This window comes from Ursus americanus, chromosome 21, assembly GCF_024610735.1.
Source record: "Ursus americanus isolate L20-20 chromosome 21, mUrsAme1.1.p, whole genome shotgun sequence".
In the NCBI taxonomy this organism is placed as follows: Eukaryota; Metazoa; Chordata; class Mammalia; order Carnivora; family Ursidae; genus Ursus; species Ursus americanus.
In genome coordinates this window covers 58,821,796-58,837,362 of record NC_142147.1, presented here as the reverse complement: position 1 = coordinate 58,837,362, position 15,567 = coordinate 58,821,796, and the positions used below count along the sequence as shown (strand labels likewise).

Genomic DNA, 15,567 nt, shown 5'->3' with positions numbered 1-15,567 from the left:
GCCAGGTGCTCGGGGCTCAGAGCACCCACATCAGCTTCCTCAGTCCCCGCAGCCACCACAGCCTCCGTGAAATCTGGCTCTGGTTTTCGGGAGACCAAGCCTTTCCCTGCCTCCCACGGCAACCTGGAGCCGCTGATGTCCCCATCCTCTGCATCCTGGGGGATGTCGTGGGGTGAGGGCTCCCCGTGGGCCTGCAGGAGGTTGGCGACATCAGCCTCCGCTGCGTCTCCAAGGCCCACACGGCTGGCCAGTGCAACAATGCTGCGGCGGAGCTGAGGCACGGCGTCAGGCTCGGGCGTGCCAGCAGGGACGCACTCGGGCCAGAGCTTCCTCCAGGCACTGTTCATGGTGGCAGGCTGCAGCTCTGCCCAGGCTTCAGCGATGTTGTCCACAGCAGTGACAACGGTATAGCTGCGCCAGAACTCCCGCACAGAGGGCCGGTCTTCACCAGCCGTCTCCTGGACCAGCTGGCCGAGTGTGCGGCGCAGGTAGTAGGCCTTGAATGTGGCAATGACACCTTGGTTCATAGGCTGGATTAGGGCCGATGTGTTCTTGGGCAGGAACTCAACTCGCACGTGGGCTGAGAGGCCACCTAGGTGAGCAGGGTGGCAGGGCGCGCCGTCCAAGAGCAACAGGGCACGGTGTGGGAGGCCGTGGCTTGCACAGTAGCTCTCCACCGCAGGGCAGAAGCAGCCAGTAAACCACTCCTGGAAGATGCTGGGTGTCAGCCAGTCATTGCGGTTAGAGCGCCAGACCACAGGAAGGCTGGCCTTGGAGCAGCCCTTGAGGGCACGCGGGTTCTCCGAGGGGTACACCAGCAGAGGCTTCAGTTTGAAATCACCAGCTGCATTGCCACCAAGCAGCAGGGTCAGGTGGTCCTTAGAGGCCTTGAGGCCAGGCCCAGCCGCCCCTTCCAGTGCCAGCAGCATGCGCTCCGGGAGCCGCTTCCAGAACAGGCCCGTCTCATCCACGTTGAAGACTTGGCGTGGCGAGTAGCAGCCCTCCTCCAGAATGGTGCGCAGCACCGGGGGGTAGTGGGCAGCAGCCTGGGTGTCAGCCACAGATGGTTCGTCTGTCAACAGCACATTGTGGCGGGCCTTGAATCGGGCAAACCAGCCGTTACTGGCCCCAAAGGTCTCAGCCTGAGTGCCATTACCCTGCTCATGCTGCAGCTGCACAAAGAGCCGGCGAGCCTTGTCCTGGATGAGCAGCGTGCTGATGGGCAGGTTCTGCCGCTTTTGCTCCTCAATCCAGAGGCTCAGCAAGCGTTCCATGTGGCCCATCACCACACCCCGGCAGCGGGTCAGCTGCGTGGCGCTGACAGGTGTGGCCGCCTGAGAATTGGCCCGGATCTTGTCCTTGTTGACACGGATCGAAGCAACAGTAGAGGTTGCCAGCCCCAGGGCCCGGGCAATCTGAGTCAGCTTCTCACCTTCCTCAAACCTCCGAAGCACCTCTAACTTCACCTGTAGGGTGATGGACTTTCGGTCCCGCTTGGCACTGTGGCGGAGGCCAATCCCACCAAGGGGTGCCTTCCCCGACACTTGCAGCCGGGGAGTTGTCTTCATTCCGCCTCCCTGAGCCACGCACCTTGATGAGCTCTCTCCCCAGTGCCTTTCCACGGTAGCTACCAGGGTGCCCACAAGGACAGCCTCTTGGCCTCTCCTGCCATACCTGCCTCTGCCTGTAAGACAAGGACACACGGGCATTAATGTGTAAGTACATGGAAGTCCCGACCACCAGCTGGCCTTCCCATGCTCTGACACAGAGCACCCAGCCCTGCTAACCACTGCCTCAGAAGCATGTCCCGTCCCTTCTTTGCCTACTGCTAAAAACACTGCACGCCCACTTCCAAGCATTCTTTGCATCTAGAGAAGCATGTCAGTTAGTTTTAGCTTATGAAATCAAGAGAAGTCTGCTAGGAGACTTTGCTCTCTTCCCCCAGTAAACCTCTTGCAACCACGAGACAGTCTAGAAACCCACCTCCCACACACTGATGAGCAAATGAGCTACCCATTTCCACGCTTCCCACCCAAAGACATCAAACATCAGTGTGGGTTGCTGAATAATGGCTCCTAAAGACGTCCACATCCCAATCCCTAAGAATAAATTACCTTATATGGCAAAAGGGACATTGTGGGTGTGATTAAGTTAATATTCTTGAAATAGGGAGATTATCCTGGTTTATTCAAATGGGCCCTAAATGTAATGAGAGGGGTCCTTGCAAAAGAAGGCAAAAGATTTCACTCAGAAGGTGTGCCAGAGAGCCTAGAGCCTCCAGAAGGTACCAGCCCGGCTGATACCTTGAGTTTAGACCACTGAGACCCATCTCAGATTTCTGACCTCCAAGACTCCAAGGTATTTGTGTTATTTTAAACCATTCATTTTTCAGTAATATATTACAGCAGTCAGGAAACTAACGCAGGAGGAAACCGACCTAATTCATGCCACCCCAAAGAGCACCTGGGAATAGAGGAGGAAGGTGGTTCTCCACATGGCAGCCACAAAGATTCAGCAAGCACTACGATCCTATCCCCACTCTGTTCAGGGCTCTCCCAGCTCTGAGTAAAAGCCACAATCCTCACCAGATTCGCAAAGCACTTCAAAGCCTCCTCCTTTACTTTGCTCACTCCTACTCGCGTCCTTGGGGCAGACTAAGGGTGCTCCTGTTTCCTTCAGCCCAGGCTCTTCCCCGTTATCTGCGTGGCTTGTTCCCTCTCCTACAGATCTCTGCTCAAATGTAATCAAAAAGGCCCTCCTCACCTACGTTTTATTATACATCTGTCACAAGCTGCCTGAGGGCAGGATCTGGGTCTGCTGAGCTCTCTCATGGCCCTAGGCCCACTGAATAGTGCATCCAGTAGTCACTTGCTGATGAAATTATTAAATGAAGTACAGCGGTGGGAGGCAGGTTTCTCACCTTGTCCCTATTGCATTTTGAACCATGTGAAAGTAGCACCTGATTAAACAGTAAAAATAAGTAAATAAATAAACAAATAAATAAATAAATAAATAAAAATATATATATTTTTAATTGAAGGACTGCCTGTGAACGCACGGACAAATGAGTGAAGGTCTGTTTTTGCAGCAGCGATGGCACCTATCGGTATCACATCAATACCTTCAAGGATTCATGGGCTGCTCATGCTTGAAACAAGGTGGCACAGGCCACAGGACCCTCAAGCCTGGGAGGCAGGGAAAGGTGGGTGGGCATGGGAAAGGCTCCTCTTGCCTCCAAGCCGTCCCCGAATTCTGAACCACTCACGCGCCGCTGTTCTTTCTCCAACATTCACGCCTTCCTCTGCTCATCGACAATTTAAAATTAATTCACCCATATGTTCATTCATTCATTCCCTCCCTCCCACCCTCGAGAGAGAGTCCCCAAGCGCGCCGCCCGGGGAGGCTCGCTGCCCAGTGTCCGGGCGGGACACAGGGCTCGTCCCAGTGAGACTACAATTCCCAGACAGCCGCGGGGCCGCCGGAAGCTCCGATTGGCCCACTCGCGCTCGTCCCGACTGAGCGCGCAGCGGCCTCTCCGTTCCGTTGCAGCCGTGGGGGACCAAGAGCAACGGCGCCCCCGCCCCCGCCCCCGGAGCCCGGGCCCCCGCGCGGACGGCCGGTCGCCCGCCCTCACCTCCGCAGCGCGACGCCGGAGGGCTGCTTCCGCAGAGCCGGTGGGGCTGCGGCTCTTGCCCATCTCCTGCCTCACAGGGCCTCTTCGCGGAGGCGGCCGCGCTCAGGCTCCATGTTCTGGGCGGAGGCTGAAGATCGCCGGGGCTCCCGAGACGCGGAGCCCTCGTGGGGTCCGCCCCCGTCGGCGCTCTACACCCTGCGCCCGGCGCTCGCAGGCCCGCCGGAAGCTGTAGTTCGGCCCCGAGGACGCTGCGCAGGGAGTCCAGCCGAGGGCGCCGGAGGCCGCCCCTGCCCGAAGCGGGTTTTCTGCGTCGCTTCTCTCGAGTTTTTTCCCGCCGGCGACTGTCTGTGTCTTTCCATCCTCCTCCCCGCTTCCTTCCATTTCCGGCGCGGTCTGTTTTCTCCTTCTCTCGGTTTGTCCCCCATCCTGGAGAATGAACTCTGCTCAGACTGTCAAATATATTTTTTAAGTTAAAAATAAACGCAATGAGGGCGTGTCAAAGAGTTATTTACCTCGTGGAGGGAACTAGCCCGATGACATAGGTGGTTCCGGGAAGATGAGAGAGAAAGAACAGAAAGGGTGACAGAAACAAGGAATACTAAAATAAAAGCCCAAAGTCGAATTAGTGCCCTGAGGGGCAGCGGGCCCGGGAGTCTCAGTTCTTGTCCCGTGTCCTAGGGGTGATACAGCTCTAACCCCAAGCGTTTGCAGCCTGGGTTCTGATCAGAAGGTAGTTAAGAGAGAGTTACTTCGTTTTAGGGAGTCAGGCGAGCTGGAGCTGGCTTGGTAGACAATGCTAGGAAACGCAGAGAGGGCTCCCAATCATCTTTTTTGTCCTACTGTCAAATTTTGGGTAAGTTTTTCTAAGAAGTCTGCCTCCCACTGTCTCTCTTCTTGCTGTCACCCTTCTCCGGGTCTTTGAAAACTCTGCATCTTTGCCGTATCTCAAATTGCTGCCCCTTTCTCTCCCCTTGCCTCTGTATGCCTGTATCCCTTGTCTGTCTCTTGAATCTCGGTATCTGCACTGCTTGTCTTTGTGAATCTATTTTCCCTGTCCCTCTTTGTCTCTCCTTTCGTATTCATCCTTTCCTGATCTCCCTCCTCCTTGCTAACTTTTCTGACACTGTCTACCCGGGCCTGATTCTGATCCTCTGGCTTCTTACCACATTGTCTAGGTCTCTGAGAGTAGAAATCCCTTCCTGTTGACTTTCTTCCTATCGGTGTCTCGGTCTCTGTATCTGTTCAGTTACTTCACCGTCCCTCCTCAAATCTCTCTCTGCCCCTCGTGGGCAGCCTCACAGGCTCTGGGCCTCTCTCTGCCCCTAAGTCTTTGTGTCGGTCTCTCCTCACTGTGTCGCTCGGCTTCCCTGCCCCGGTCGGTTCCCCAAGCCCTACCCCACCTTCCCCATCGCCTCTCGGACGCACACTGGGTCCCCAGGCTTGCGCTGGAGACGGAAGGGTCGGCCCAACCGGTTACCATGGAGACTCGTAGGCCCGCCTACCGCTCTCCAACACAAAGGAACGTGGCGCGGCACTAGCGCACACAGATGACCCAGCCGACTACACTTCCCAGAAGGCATAGGGCCGAGCCTCTTTGCAATTTGCAGGGCGGGCGGTGGAAGACTTGTCCCCTTTTTCTGCAAAAAGGTTGCCATGGAGACGTAGGCTGACGGCGTCCTAGCGAGAGCGGTGATTGGTGCAGAACCCTGCTAATCCCTGGAACGCCCATAAAGAATTGAGGAAAACGTGGTGGGGGGCATGCGCGGTTGGGAAGGCGGCGCTGCCGTCCGTTGCCCCCTGAGAAGCTTGCGCACGTCGGCGGGGCATGGACGCCTGGATCTGAGGCGGGGAGCGCGGGAAGAGGCGGCCTGGCGTGTGATCTGATCGTTGGAACGACGCTACCCCGGGGGGACCGGGTGGAGGGTGGAAAAGGAGGCGAGGGTGGGGGAAGGGCAAGGTGGCACTCGGGCTGATGCGTGGAGCATTCTGGGAGACATGGTCCGTCCGGGGAGGGGGCCGTCGGCGAGTGCGCATGCGTAGGAGCGCGGAGCGGCCCGCTGAGCGTGGAGGTGAGGGCGGGGACCTCTGAACGAGGAAGGCTTGGGCGGGGACCCGGGCGGCGGCCGCGGACTCTTGGATTCCGGCTACCCAGCGGGACCCGGAGCGCGGAGGAGGGACCTAGGCACTCCTCGGCGAGCCGGGCGCTGTCGCGCGATGCTCTTCGGTCCCTGCATTGCCAGAGCAACAGGGTCTAGGAGCCCCGCCCCCTGGTTGCCATGGCGACACTGGACCTGCCGGGGGCGGAGCGGCGGGGGGGCGGGGACTCTCTAAAGTGGGAGTTGCCCGCCAAGATTTCTGGTAAATGTAGTTCAGGAAGCTGCGCAGTGGTTGGCTGGCTTAAAAATGGTCCAACTTTCTCCCAGAGTTGCAGGTTGGCTTGGAACCTTGAGGAACGGAAGTTTGACCCACGGGATCCGGCGGCCCTGGAAATCGAAATCTACTCACTTAATAAACTCAGATTTCTTCACAAAGCCCGCACATTACTCCCAGCTGCAAAGGGAGCAGCAATGGCGGGGGAAGGAGGGCATCCCCACTTATGGGGGACGGTAAAGACGGGGAAACTGAGGTTCACAGAAACTTGCCAGGGTTACGTAGCAAATAGGCAAGATCAGAATCTCCGACCTTGCTTGCAGGCACCTGGTCCAGTTGTCTTGGGGCCTTTGTGGGCCTCCTGGAAGCTCCCATCACCTCCTACCCCTGCCTAAATCAGGAAGCTGAAGAGATGGTGGGGCATTACATGGTGTGACAAGCTGGGCCCGTTCAGAGGATGGGGCTGAATGGGGGGAGGGGGAAATGCTGCCTGAAGGCTTGGCCACAGAGTTGACCTTGCCCATCTGTGGGGGTGGGGAACAGGTGGAGGGAGGCTGTCCTGTGGAACCGAGCTGAGAAGGTGATGGTCTGAGAGACGAGATGGGACAGTGGGTGGTGCAATGATGGGCTGGTGTTCTGGGGGGTGTGGGGGGGGCGTGCTGTAGTGGTGCTTATGCCCACACGGTGAACATTGCAAATGTCATTTACCTGGCAGTGGGAGAGCCACAGGGCAGGGATGGGATGGTGCATGTAGAAGAGCAGGATTTAGGGGAGGAATACCTTCTATGCCTAAGATGCACCCTGTGTTTGGAACAGGGGAATGCCAGAGACTATGTGTAGGTCCCAGCTAGAGACCAGAGACACAAGTGCCTGGCATGTGACCACCTCTCTGTGCCTCAGTTTTCTTATCTCCCTTCCGCTCAGTGCAGGTCTGAAGATGGAACAACGAACCATACAGTAGACGCTCAATAAGCATTTGCTGCCACGGTCTGTCCTCGCAGTAGCCTCATCCTATTCCTCTCCTAGGGGAAGACATTATCCTCGGAGACCCAGCCCAGTCTTTCCAATGAGGCCTGCAGCCCTAGGCTCCCCAGGTCACACATCTTTGGAAGAGGAGAGACCTGTCATGGTGAAGCTGGAGGACTCTGAGGAGGAGGGTGAGGCCGCCCCGTGGGATCCCCGCCCAGAGGCTGCACGCCATCGTTTCCGACACTTCCACTATGAGGAGGCAGTGGGTCCCCACCAGGCCCTGGCCCAGCTCCGGGAGCTGTGCCGCCAATGGCTGCGGCCAGAGGTGCACTCCAAGGAGCAGATGCTGGAGCTGCTGGTGCTGGAGCAGTTCCTGTGTGCATTGCCCCCTGAGATCCAGGCCCGTGTGGAGGGACAGCGGCCAGGCAACCCTGAGGAGGCTGCTGCCCTGGTCGAGGGGCTGCGCCAGGAGCCAGGAGGCCCCCGGAGATGGGTGAGTCAGTGGCCCTGAGCCAGGATCCAGGCTAGAATGGTATCCAGCTCTGCCTCACCCTGGGGAGTGCCGTGCTCGACTGGACCCCTGTTCCTTGTGGTTTGGAAGTGATCACTTGCAACAGACCTTGTGTGAGAGTAGACAAGCTTCCAGGGCCAGCCTCAGTGGCCCATCCCTACATCGCCTGGAGTCATGGACATGGAAAGGGATGCCGGGTGGAGAGAAGGGGGAGCAACTGTAGGTGGTCCCTTTACTCCTGACTCAGTGCTGTGGGGATGTGGGTCGTTGGAGAACCTAGTGGGTCAGGACCTGGGGTCTTGTGATGGGGTAGATGCCCATGAACCCCCCGCTTGTGCCCAGCCAAACTCTCTGCATGAGTCCCTAATGGTGGGGGGCACCTCCCCAGGTCACAGTCCAAGTGCAGGGTCAGGAGGTACTATCAGAGAAGATGGAGCCCTCCAACTTCCAGCCCCTCCTTCAAACCAAGCCTCAGACTCCAGAACGTGGGCCTAGGACACCGTCTGAAGCCACACAAGAGTCACCACTGGGCCTTCAGGTGAAAGAGGAGCCCACGGTTACAGAGGACCCAGGTGAGGGCGGGCAAGGCATGCATGGCCCAAAGCCTGATTGGGTAGACCAGAGGAGCCTGGCCTCCGCATCCTGAAGGTCACCTGCTGGATGGAACTACTCCTGTGCAGCACTGGTGTCCGCCCCCATCCTGCCTAGCCGGTGGCCATCACTACTGCTCACATGCCAAGTCTGTCACAGCTACGTTTCTGTGTTCTCCCCTGGCATGGAGTAGACTGTTGGGGTTTCGGGGTGGGGGGGCACGTGGGGTTCACTCCCCAAGGAGATCCATTGGGAGACAATAGCTGGTCTCTGGGGGGCAGGCAGCAGGCTTGGCTATAGGTGGGTGTGGTGGAGGGAGGACCCCAGGGTGCTGGGAGGCATGGCCCTCCCTATTTTACTCCTTCCAGGCAGATGCCAGAGCTGGCCACCCACACCCTCCATCATTCCTATATGGGCCCTAGTGCAGTGCTCCTCTCCACTCTCACTGGCCATCCTGCCCAGGGCTCATGCAGGGGTGCACAGCACAGACCTGAGCCTGTCTCATCCTGCTACAGCTTCTCCTATGGCCTCCCAGGGGGCTCTGCCTTACTCCAGCCCCAAGCCTGGATTCCAGCATCTGGCATACGACTGAGGAGGGCAGTGGGGTGGGGACACCCTTGGGCCACCTGACTCCAACTTTCCTCTACAGAGCTTCTGGATTCTGGGTCTCTGGCCAATCCCCAGGAAGCCACTTCCACTCTCCTGCCTGAAGAGGCCCAGGTGAGCCCCATACAGGCCATCCTCCCTGGGTGGGGAGCCTCAGTGGGTGGGGGTCAGAAAGGTCCCTCCCTGAGCCTAGCTGGACATAGACGAGCAGTGACCACTATGGTTTCAGGGCTGTGAGATACTGCTGGACCAGGCCTCTCCCCACAGCGAGACTGGGCTTGAGGGGCCTTCATGGAGGGAGCATCCTGGGGCCCTGTGGCAGGAGGAAGCTGGGGGCATCTTCCCTTCAGGTGAGTGAGACCCAGCATGGTGGGGCTGGGCCCCCTGCATGGGCAGCACCACATTCACCTACCCCACCCCTGGCCCTGCTCAGGTTGCCCTCTCACTCCAACATCTCCAAGCTCCTCCATTCTGTGGACTGGTTCTGGCAGCATACAACCTGTGCTCTCCCCTGGCATGGACTAGGCTGTTGGGGTTTCTATCAAGCCCTCTGCTGACGTCAGGTTCCCTCCAGCTGCTGCTCCCCACCACAGTAAAACCTCCTGAAAGCAGGGCCTCTATTCCCCATCCCCCCATCCTCTCCCAGCCCTGGCATCCTGGATGACTCACAGATTCTGGATTGGCCCTACTGGTTGGGCAGCAGGGGATGGAGGGTCTGGATCTGGCAAGGACAGCAGGTTAGTAGACCGTGGGTGGGCAGGAGGGACCTTGATGCAAGGCGTGGATCAAACAGGATGGAGGACAGAGGCCCCCTGCTGTCCACCTCGGCTATACTGCTCTCAGTCCGCCATCATCTGGTCTCTCTGCCTCTTCTTCCTCACTCCCTGGACCCCTTCTCTTTCTTGGTTTACTCCCTTGTTCTGGTGGACCTTCCTGGGAACTCTGGTATGGGAGATAGAAAGTTCTGAGATGCTACATCTCTAAAACACACTTACCTAACATTCTATATTAGGCTAGTTGGGCTGCATGAAGAATTCTTTTTACTAATTCAGTGTCAAAGGCTTTTCATCATCGTTGGTAAGCCCTTGCAGTTTGAAGTTCATACCTCTCCATTATGGGAAACTGGCTCGAATTGCTTCTCTGACCTCCTTTCCCACCATTGTTTTGTTCCCTTGTTTCTGGAATGTGTATTACTTGGCTGTTGGCTATATTGCTTCCTCAGTGTGGTCTCTTACCCTCAACCCAGCCTTTGGCCAGGACGGGAGAAGAGATCCAGGAATCAGAGTTACAGCAGTGCCCACTATTTGCTCAGAATTCTGTGCAGACAGAGCCCAGGGCTGATCCATGCAGTAGTTCTGAACAGCCTCCCCAGCGTGCTTGGTGACCCTGCCCCTTCACCTCTGTGGCCAGAGCTACCTGGTACCTCTAACTCCCAAACTTTTCCAGTCTTCTTTGGAGTCAAACAGATTATTTTTTTTTCCCCATTTTCCTCCCTACGGGCTTAGTAGTCACCTTCTACAGCCTGCTACAACCTGCTACACAGTTGCCATTTGCCCCTCAGCTTGCCAGAATAGACAATATCAGGGCTTCATTTGTTTCCTTTCCTCTTCTTCTTCTTTTTTTTTTTTTTTAAGATTTTATTTATTTGACAGAGAGAAAGACAGCCAGGGAGAGAGGGAACACAGCAGGGGAGTGGGAGAGGAAGAAGCAGGCTCCCAGCAGAGGAGGCTGATGTGGGGCTCCATCCCAGAACGCTGGGATCACGCCCTGAGCCGAAGGCAGACGCTTAACGACTGAGCCACCCAGGCGCCCCTCCTTTCCTCTTCTTTAATCTTTGTGGATTTTATGCCCTAAGAAACAAAAAACTTGTCGTTTTTACTGTTGTTTCAGGATGGAACAAAGCTAAATAGATACCATTGTTAGCCAGAAGTCCCCATTCACTATGTTTTTTGTCAGTAAGGATTCTAAGTCTTTCTTTTTTCATAATGTCCTTGTGTCATGGATGCTGATCCATCCTTTGAGAATTTGGACATACTTTAGTGTCCTTTCCAAACCGGCTGGCTAGTTTGGTTTCTTCAGGTGTGAATTCTCCAACGGGCTGCAGTGTTGACGGTCTGCCCCTCGTAGCTGTAGGAGCCTCCTCTTTGTCCCCACATGGGACGAGCCTAGTGGTAGGTAAGAGGCTGCCACAGGATCCATCATAACCCTGAAGTGGAAGGATTATCTGGGCCCCAGGATGTTCAGTGAAGATGCTTCTGGAAGCCAGCAAAAAGCAAGCAGCTTATTCCTGGCCAGGGCTGTGAGGGGACTGCACTCACCTACCCCATGTTGTCAACTCCAAGCTTTGTGGCAGAGCCTGGCTTTAATCTCCAGGCCAAAACCCCAAGGGTCTTTAGAGCTCACTGCACAGGCTCTGGATTCCTGAACCTCACCAGCTGTCCTTTCTTCCTTTGGAGTTGCCCAAATATTTTTTAAAATTTTCTCAGGTTCTGTTGTCATTTCTGCATGTTGGAGTTGAGGGAGTAGGATCTGACACATCCCCACCTGCTGTTGTAGTCTTCAGCTGGCTGGCCAGGCTCGGCCTTGTGCTTTGTGGCCGACCACCGCCTCCAGCTTGGACCTGCTTCTCTCTCAGTGCGCAACGCCAGTCTTTCAGCTTTCTCCAGCCACGCTGGCAGCCACCTCAGACTCCTTGGTGGGTTCCTTCTTTGCAGCCCTGTTCTCTCCATTGACAGCCACAGCTCCCAGCTTCAAACACTCATTCCCTTCAGTTACCTTGATCTCTCCATTCAGGATGCCTGGCTGCTCTCCTTGACCCCCAACCAACCATCTCGGCAGCCAGTGTTTTCATCATAATATTCTGAATAGTTTGAACAGCTACTGTATTCACATGTTAGAAAATTCAAAAGGCACAAGGAAGTTTAGAGTAGAATGCCCCTCTCCTGCCCGTGTTACATAGTCTTGTTCCCCAACAGCCAACATTAACATCTTCTTGTGTGTCCTTCCAAAAAGCTTTTGTGCGTAAATAGCAAACACAAATTCGAATACATACTTTTTTCCCCTTTAAAACACACATGAAGGCCTGATCACCATGTTTCACACCTGACATTTTTTGTGCATCTTCCCACTTCGCATAGCAACAAATACCCTTGCCTCTGGACAGCCACGTGGAGCCCCGCTGTGGCTCACCGTGGAGACACTTGTCCATCCAGGCTCTTACTGACATTCCTTTGGGCGGATTTTCAGTGATAATCTGAGAAACCTCGTATATAGGTCATTTTGGACTGTGGGGAACACAACTGTTGAAGTGCATAAAAGTGAAATTGCTGATCAAAGTGTGAGAAATTTGCCATTTTAATGTATTTTGCCCCACTGACTTCCCATTAAATGCTCACCAGCAAGGCATGCAAACACCTGAGTCCCTCCAGGGAGGGCATGAAAATGGTAGTCGAGTACAGCTCTAATTGGCAGTTTCTTATTAGGAGTGAACTCAGCATATTGTATGGGATATAGCATTAGTTACATTTCCTCTCCCATTCATATCCTTTGCCTGTGTTTGTCAGGTCATAGGTCTTGTTGATTAATTGGAGCTCTTTACTTAGAAGCTTAATTCGCCCTTTGCTTCTGGAAAATTTGCTTGTCATTCATTTTTTGGCTCTAAGGTGCTGGGTGGGGTTGGAGCGCTGGGCACAAATGATTTCCTTTGATGCAGTATGATTTATGACTTTTCATTGACAACTTACGGATTTTCTGTCACCCACTGAAGCCCTTACTGTTCTCTTAAGTCTCCCTGCTTTAACTTCCTTCAGCCTTCCTCTTTCTCTAGCCCCTGCTTCTCAGCTGCATTTGCTCACACCTCCTTCCTCACACAGCATCTGATGCTGGAGTGCTGCAGCACGGCTAGGACCGGCTCCTTCTTTCCATAGCGACCCACTCTTATTTGATCACACACAGGGCCAGGGCTCTGTGTGCCATGCGTATGCCAGAGCACCCACATTCACATTCCCCTGCAGACTGAGCCCCAACTCCTGCACCCCACAGCCTGCATGCATTCTCTGTCCCTCAGACGCCCCATGGACATGTCAAGCAAGGCACATCAGACCCAAGCTCTGCCACGTACCCCCGTCCCATGCCCGTTCCTTTCCTGTTGGCTCCACTTCCAACCTCCCTCAGACCCACCCACTTCTGTGTATTTGTAGAAACTATCATCACTAGTGCAGGGCCACCTGCCCCGTACCTGCTCTACAGCCCTTCCAGAAAGGTGATTTTTGTAAACTTAAGCCAGGCCTGAAAAGCTTGTCCCCATCTTCTGAATCTTCCTCATGCTAGGTTCTTGTCCCATTGTTGCCTCCTTTGGGAGGCCTGCACAGAAAGAATCCTTGCCCCTGCCACCTCTGTCTGCCTTATTGGCTAGTTTCAGGTCCCTCTAGTTCACCTTCTTTACCATGGGGTGGAGTGGGTCCAGGCACAGTTCTCTTGGTATGAGTGAGTGGATCCCCTTGTGCAATGCAGGCTTTGCGCTCCACATGGACAGCGTCTCTGCTGGCCCAGGCACTGTGAACCGTCACCTCCACATCCCCTGGGACCTCGGCATGGCTGGCCTCACGGACCGACTCCGGTCACCCTCCCGTGAAAGTGGCTTCTCACATGCACTCGTGCTCCCCAGTGTCCCTGGAGGTGAGCAGAACCCCACGAACGATGGTCCCCGCCAGCTCCTGGGCCCCATACTGGCCACTGCCCGCTGGCGCGGGCCCAGGAACCAGGGTCGGGACCGGGGCCGGCCCAGCACAGGCCCTGGAGTGGGGCGGGGTGGCCGCTGCGACGTGTGTGGGAAGGTGTTCAGCCAACGCAGCAACCTGCTGAGGCACCAGAAAATACACACGGGAGAACGGCCGTTCGTGTGCAGCGAGTGCGGCCGAAGTTTCAGCCGAAGCTCGCATCTTCTGCGCCATCAACTCACGCACACTGAGGAGCGGCCGTTTGTGTGCAGCGACTGCGGTCAGGGCTTCGTGCGCCCCGCGCGCCTGGAGGAGCACCGGCGAGTGCACACAGGCGAGCAGCCCTTCCGCTGCGCCGAGTGCGGCCAGAGCTTCCGGCAGCGCTCCAACCTGCTGCAGCACCAGCGCATCCACGGCGACCCACCGGGCCCTGGCGCGGCACCCGCCGCGCCCCCCACGCCTCCCGGCGCACCGGAGCCCCCCGGCCCCTTCCCCTGCAGCGAGTGCCGCGAGAGCTTCACTCGGCGAGCCGTGCTGCTGGAACACCAGGCAGTACACACGGGTGACAAATCCTTTGGCTGCGTGGAGTGTGGTGAGCGTTTCGGCCGCCGCTCTGTGCTGCTGCAGCACCGGCGAGTCCACAGCGGCGAGCGGCCCTTCGCCTGCGCCGAGTGCGGCCAGAGCTTCCGGCAGCGCTCCAACCTCACCCAGCACCGGCGCATCCACACCGGCGAGCGGCCCTTCGCCTGTGCCGAGTGCGGCAAGGCCTTCCGCCAGCGGCCCACGCTCACGCAGCACCTGCGCGTGCACACAGGCGAGAAACCCTTTGCCTGTCCGGAGTGCGGCCAGCGCTTCAGCCAGCGTCTGAAGCTCACGCGCCACCAGCGGACACACACCGGGGAGAAACCCTACCACTGCAGCGAGTGTGGCCTGGGCTTCACGCAAGTCTCGCGGCTCACCGAGCACCAGCGTATCCACACAGGCGAGCGGCCCTTCGCCTGCCCCGACTGCGGCCAGAGCTTCCGGCAGCACGCCAACCTCACCCAGCACCGGCGCATCCACACAGGCGAGCGGCCCTACGCGTGCCCCGAGTGCGGCAAGGCCTTCCGCCAGCGGCCCACGCTCACGCAGCACCTGCGCACCCACCGGCGTGAGAAGCCCTTTGCCTGCCAGGAGTGTGGCCGCCGCTTCCACCAGAGCACTAAGCTCATCCAGCACCAGCGTGTCCACAGTGCGGAGTAATCGGCACTCACTGTAACCCCCCCCCCCCTCGCATCTCGGCTTTTGGCCTTTTGTGGGGGGAGGGGAGTGTGTTCGCCCAGAACACTGACCTCACAGGGTTGTCGCGAGGCCTGTGATCAAGTCTGGGTACAGACGGGCCCACCCAGGACCTGGCTCCCGGTAGGTGCTCAATAAACAGTAGACGGAACGCGGGTCTGGAAATCTGCCCATTCACTGCCTCCCCACCCCCGATCCACCACTTCCGCAACCATGCAGTCTGTGAGAGCGCCATGGATTCCGAGCAGCACCTCCCTAGGTCTGTGGGTGCCGCCTGTACCATGGCTCCTGTACTGTTTGCCCATGATGCCTTCAACCCGCACAGCCATGGGCCAAGCCAACTGCCAGGTGAGAACTGGCTCCGTTTTCCCCTGCCAGCCAAGGTCATCGAGTGCAGTAGAAGTAGCAAAGTGGTGCCCAGGAGGCCAGAGCTGGAGATGTGTCTGTAAAACTTTAAGCCTAGGAAGCCATTTTTTAGGCATAAAAGCTAGAAGGTTTTATCTGGAAATCTAGATTCTTTCATGCATGTTAACTACCAGCAGGTGCTGAGGTTAGGTTCCCCTTAGGATTGTACCCCAACCAGTCCAGAAATCAAAGTCCACTGGAGGCCCCAGGCCAGTTCCCTAGCCCTCTAGTGATCACTCACATTCCGTGGGCCACAGGTGCCGCCAACCCTCGCCAGGTGTGCAACCCCCAAGGGCTCTGCCACACTGGGTGGTGGTCTCCATGAGGAATGTGTTCAGTGGCAAGTCACAGGAAACACAGCTGTCAGCAGCTTCCATAAAGTACAGATGCTGCCAGTGCAGCTTCAGTGTCTTGCAGTCTGGGCTGGCATCTCTGGAACCCTCTAGACTTTTCCCATGCCATTGCCTCTTGCCCTAGTTATCTTT

General features: G+C 56.7%; 1 protein-coding gene across 4 annotated transcripts; it reads left to right on the top strand.

The window, feature by feature from the left end:
- Positions 1 to 5,208: 5,208 nt before the first annotated feature.
- Positions 5,209 to 14,668, top strand: MZF1 (myeloid zinc finger 1). 4 transcript variants are annotated; one of them, XM_045772648.2, is made up of 7 exons: positions 5,209 to 5,703; positions 6,058 to 6,240; positions 6,934 to 7,466; positions 7,873 to 8,056; positions 8,725 to 8,795; positions 8,911 to 9,031; positions 13,194 to 14,668. In XM_045772648.2, the coding sequence occupies exons 3-7, from the start codon at positions 7,071 to 7,073 to the stop codon at positions 14,639 to 14,641; spliced, it is 2,220 nt and encodes a 739-aa protein (XP_045628604.1). In that variant the 5' UTR covers positions 5,209 to 5,703; positions 6,058 to 6,240; positions 6,934 to 7,070; the 3' UTR covers positions 14,642 to 14,668. The 4 variants fall into 4 exon arrangements, with proteins under 4 accessions (XP_045628604.1, XP_045628608.1, XP_045628598.1 ...); XM_045772652.2 differs by lacking the exon at positions 6,058 to 6,240 and having other exon boundaries at positions 7,031 to 7,466; XM_045772642.2 differs by having other exon boundaries at positions 6,058 to 7,466.
- The last annotated feature ends 899 nt before the right edge of the window (positions 14,669 to 15,567 follow it).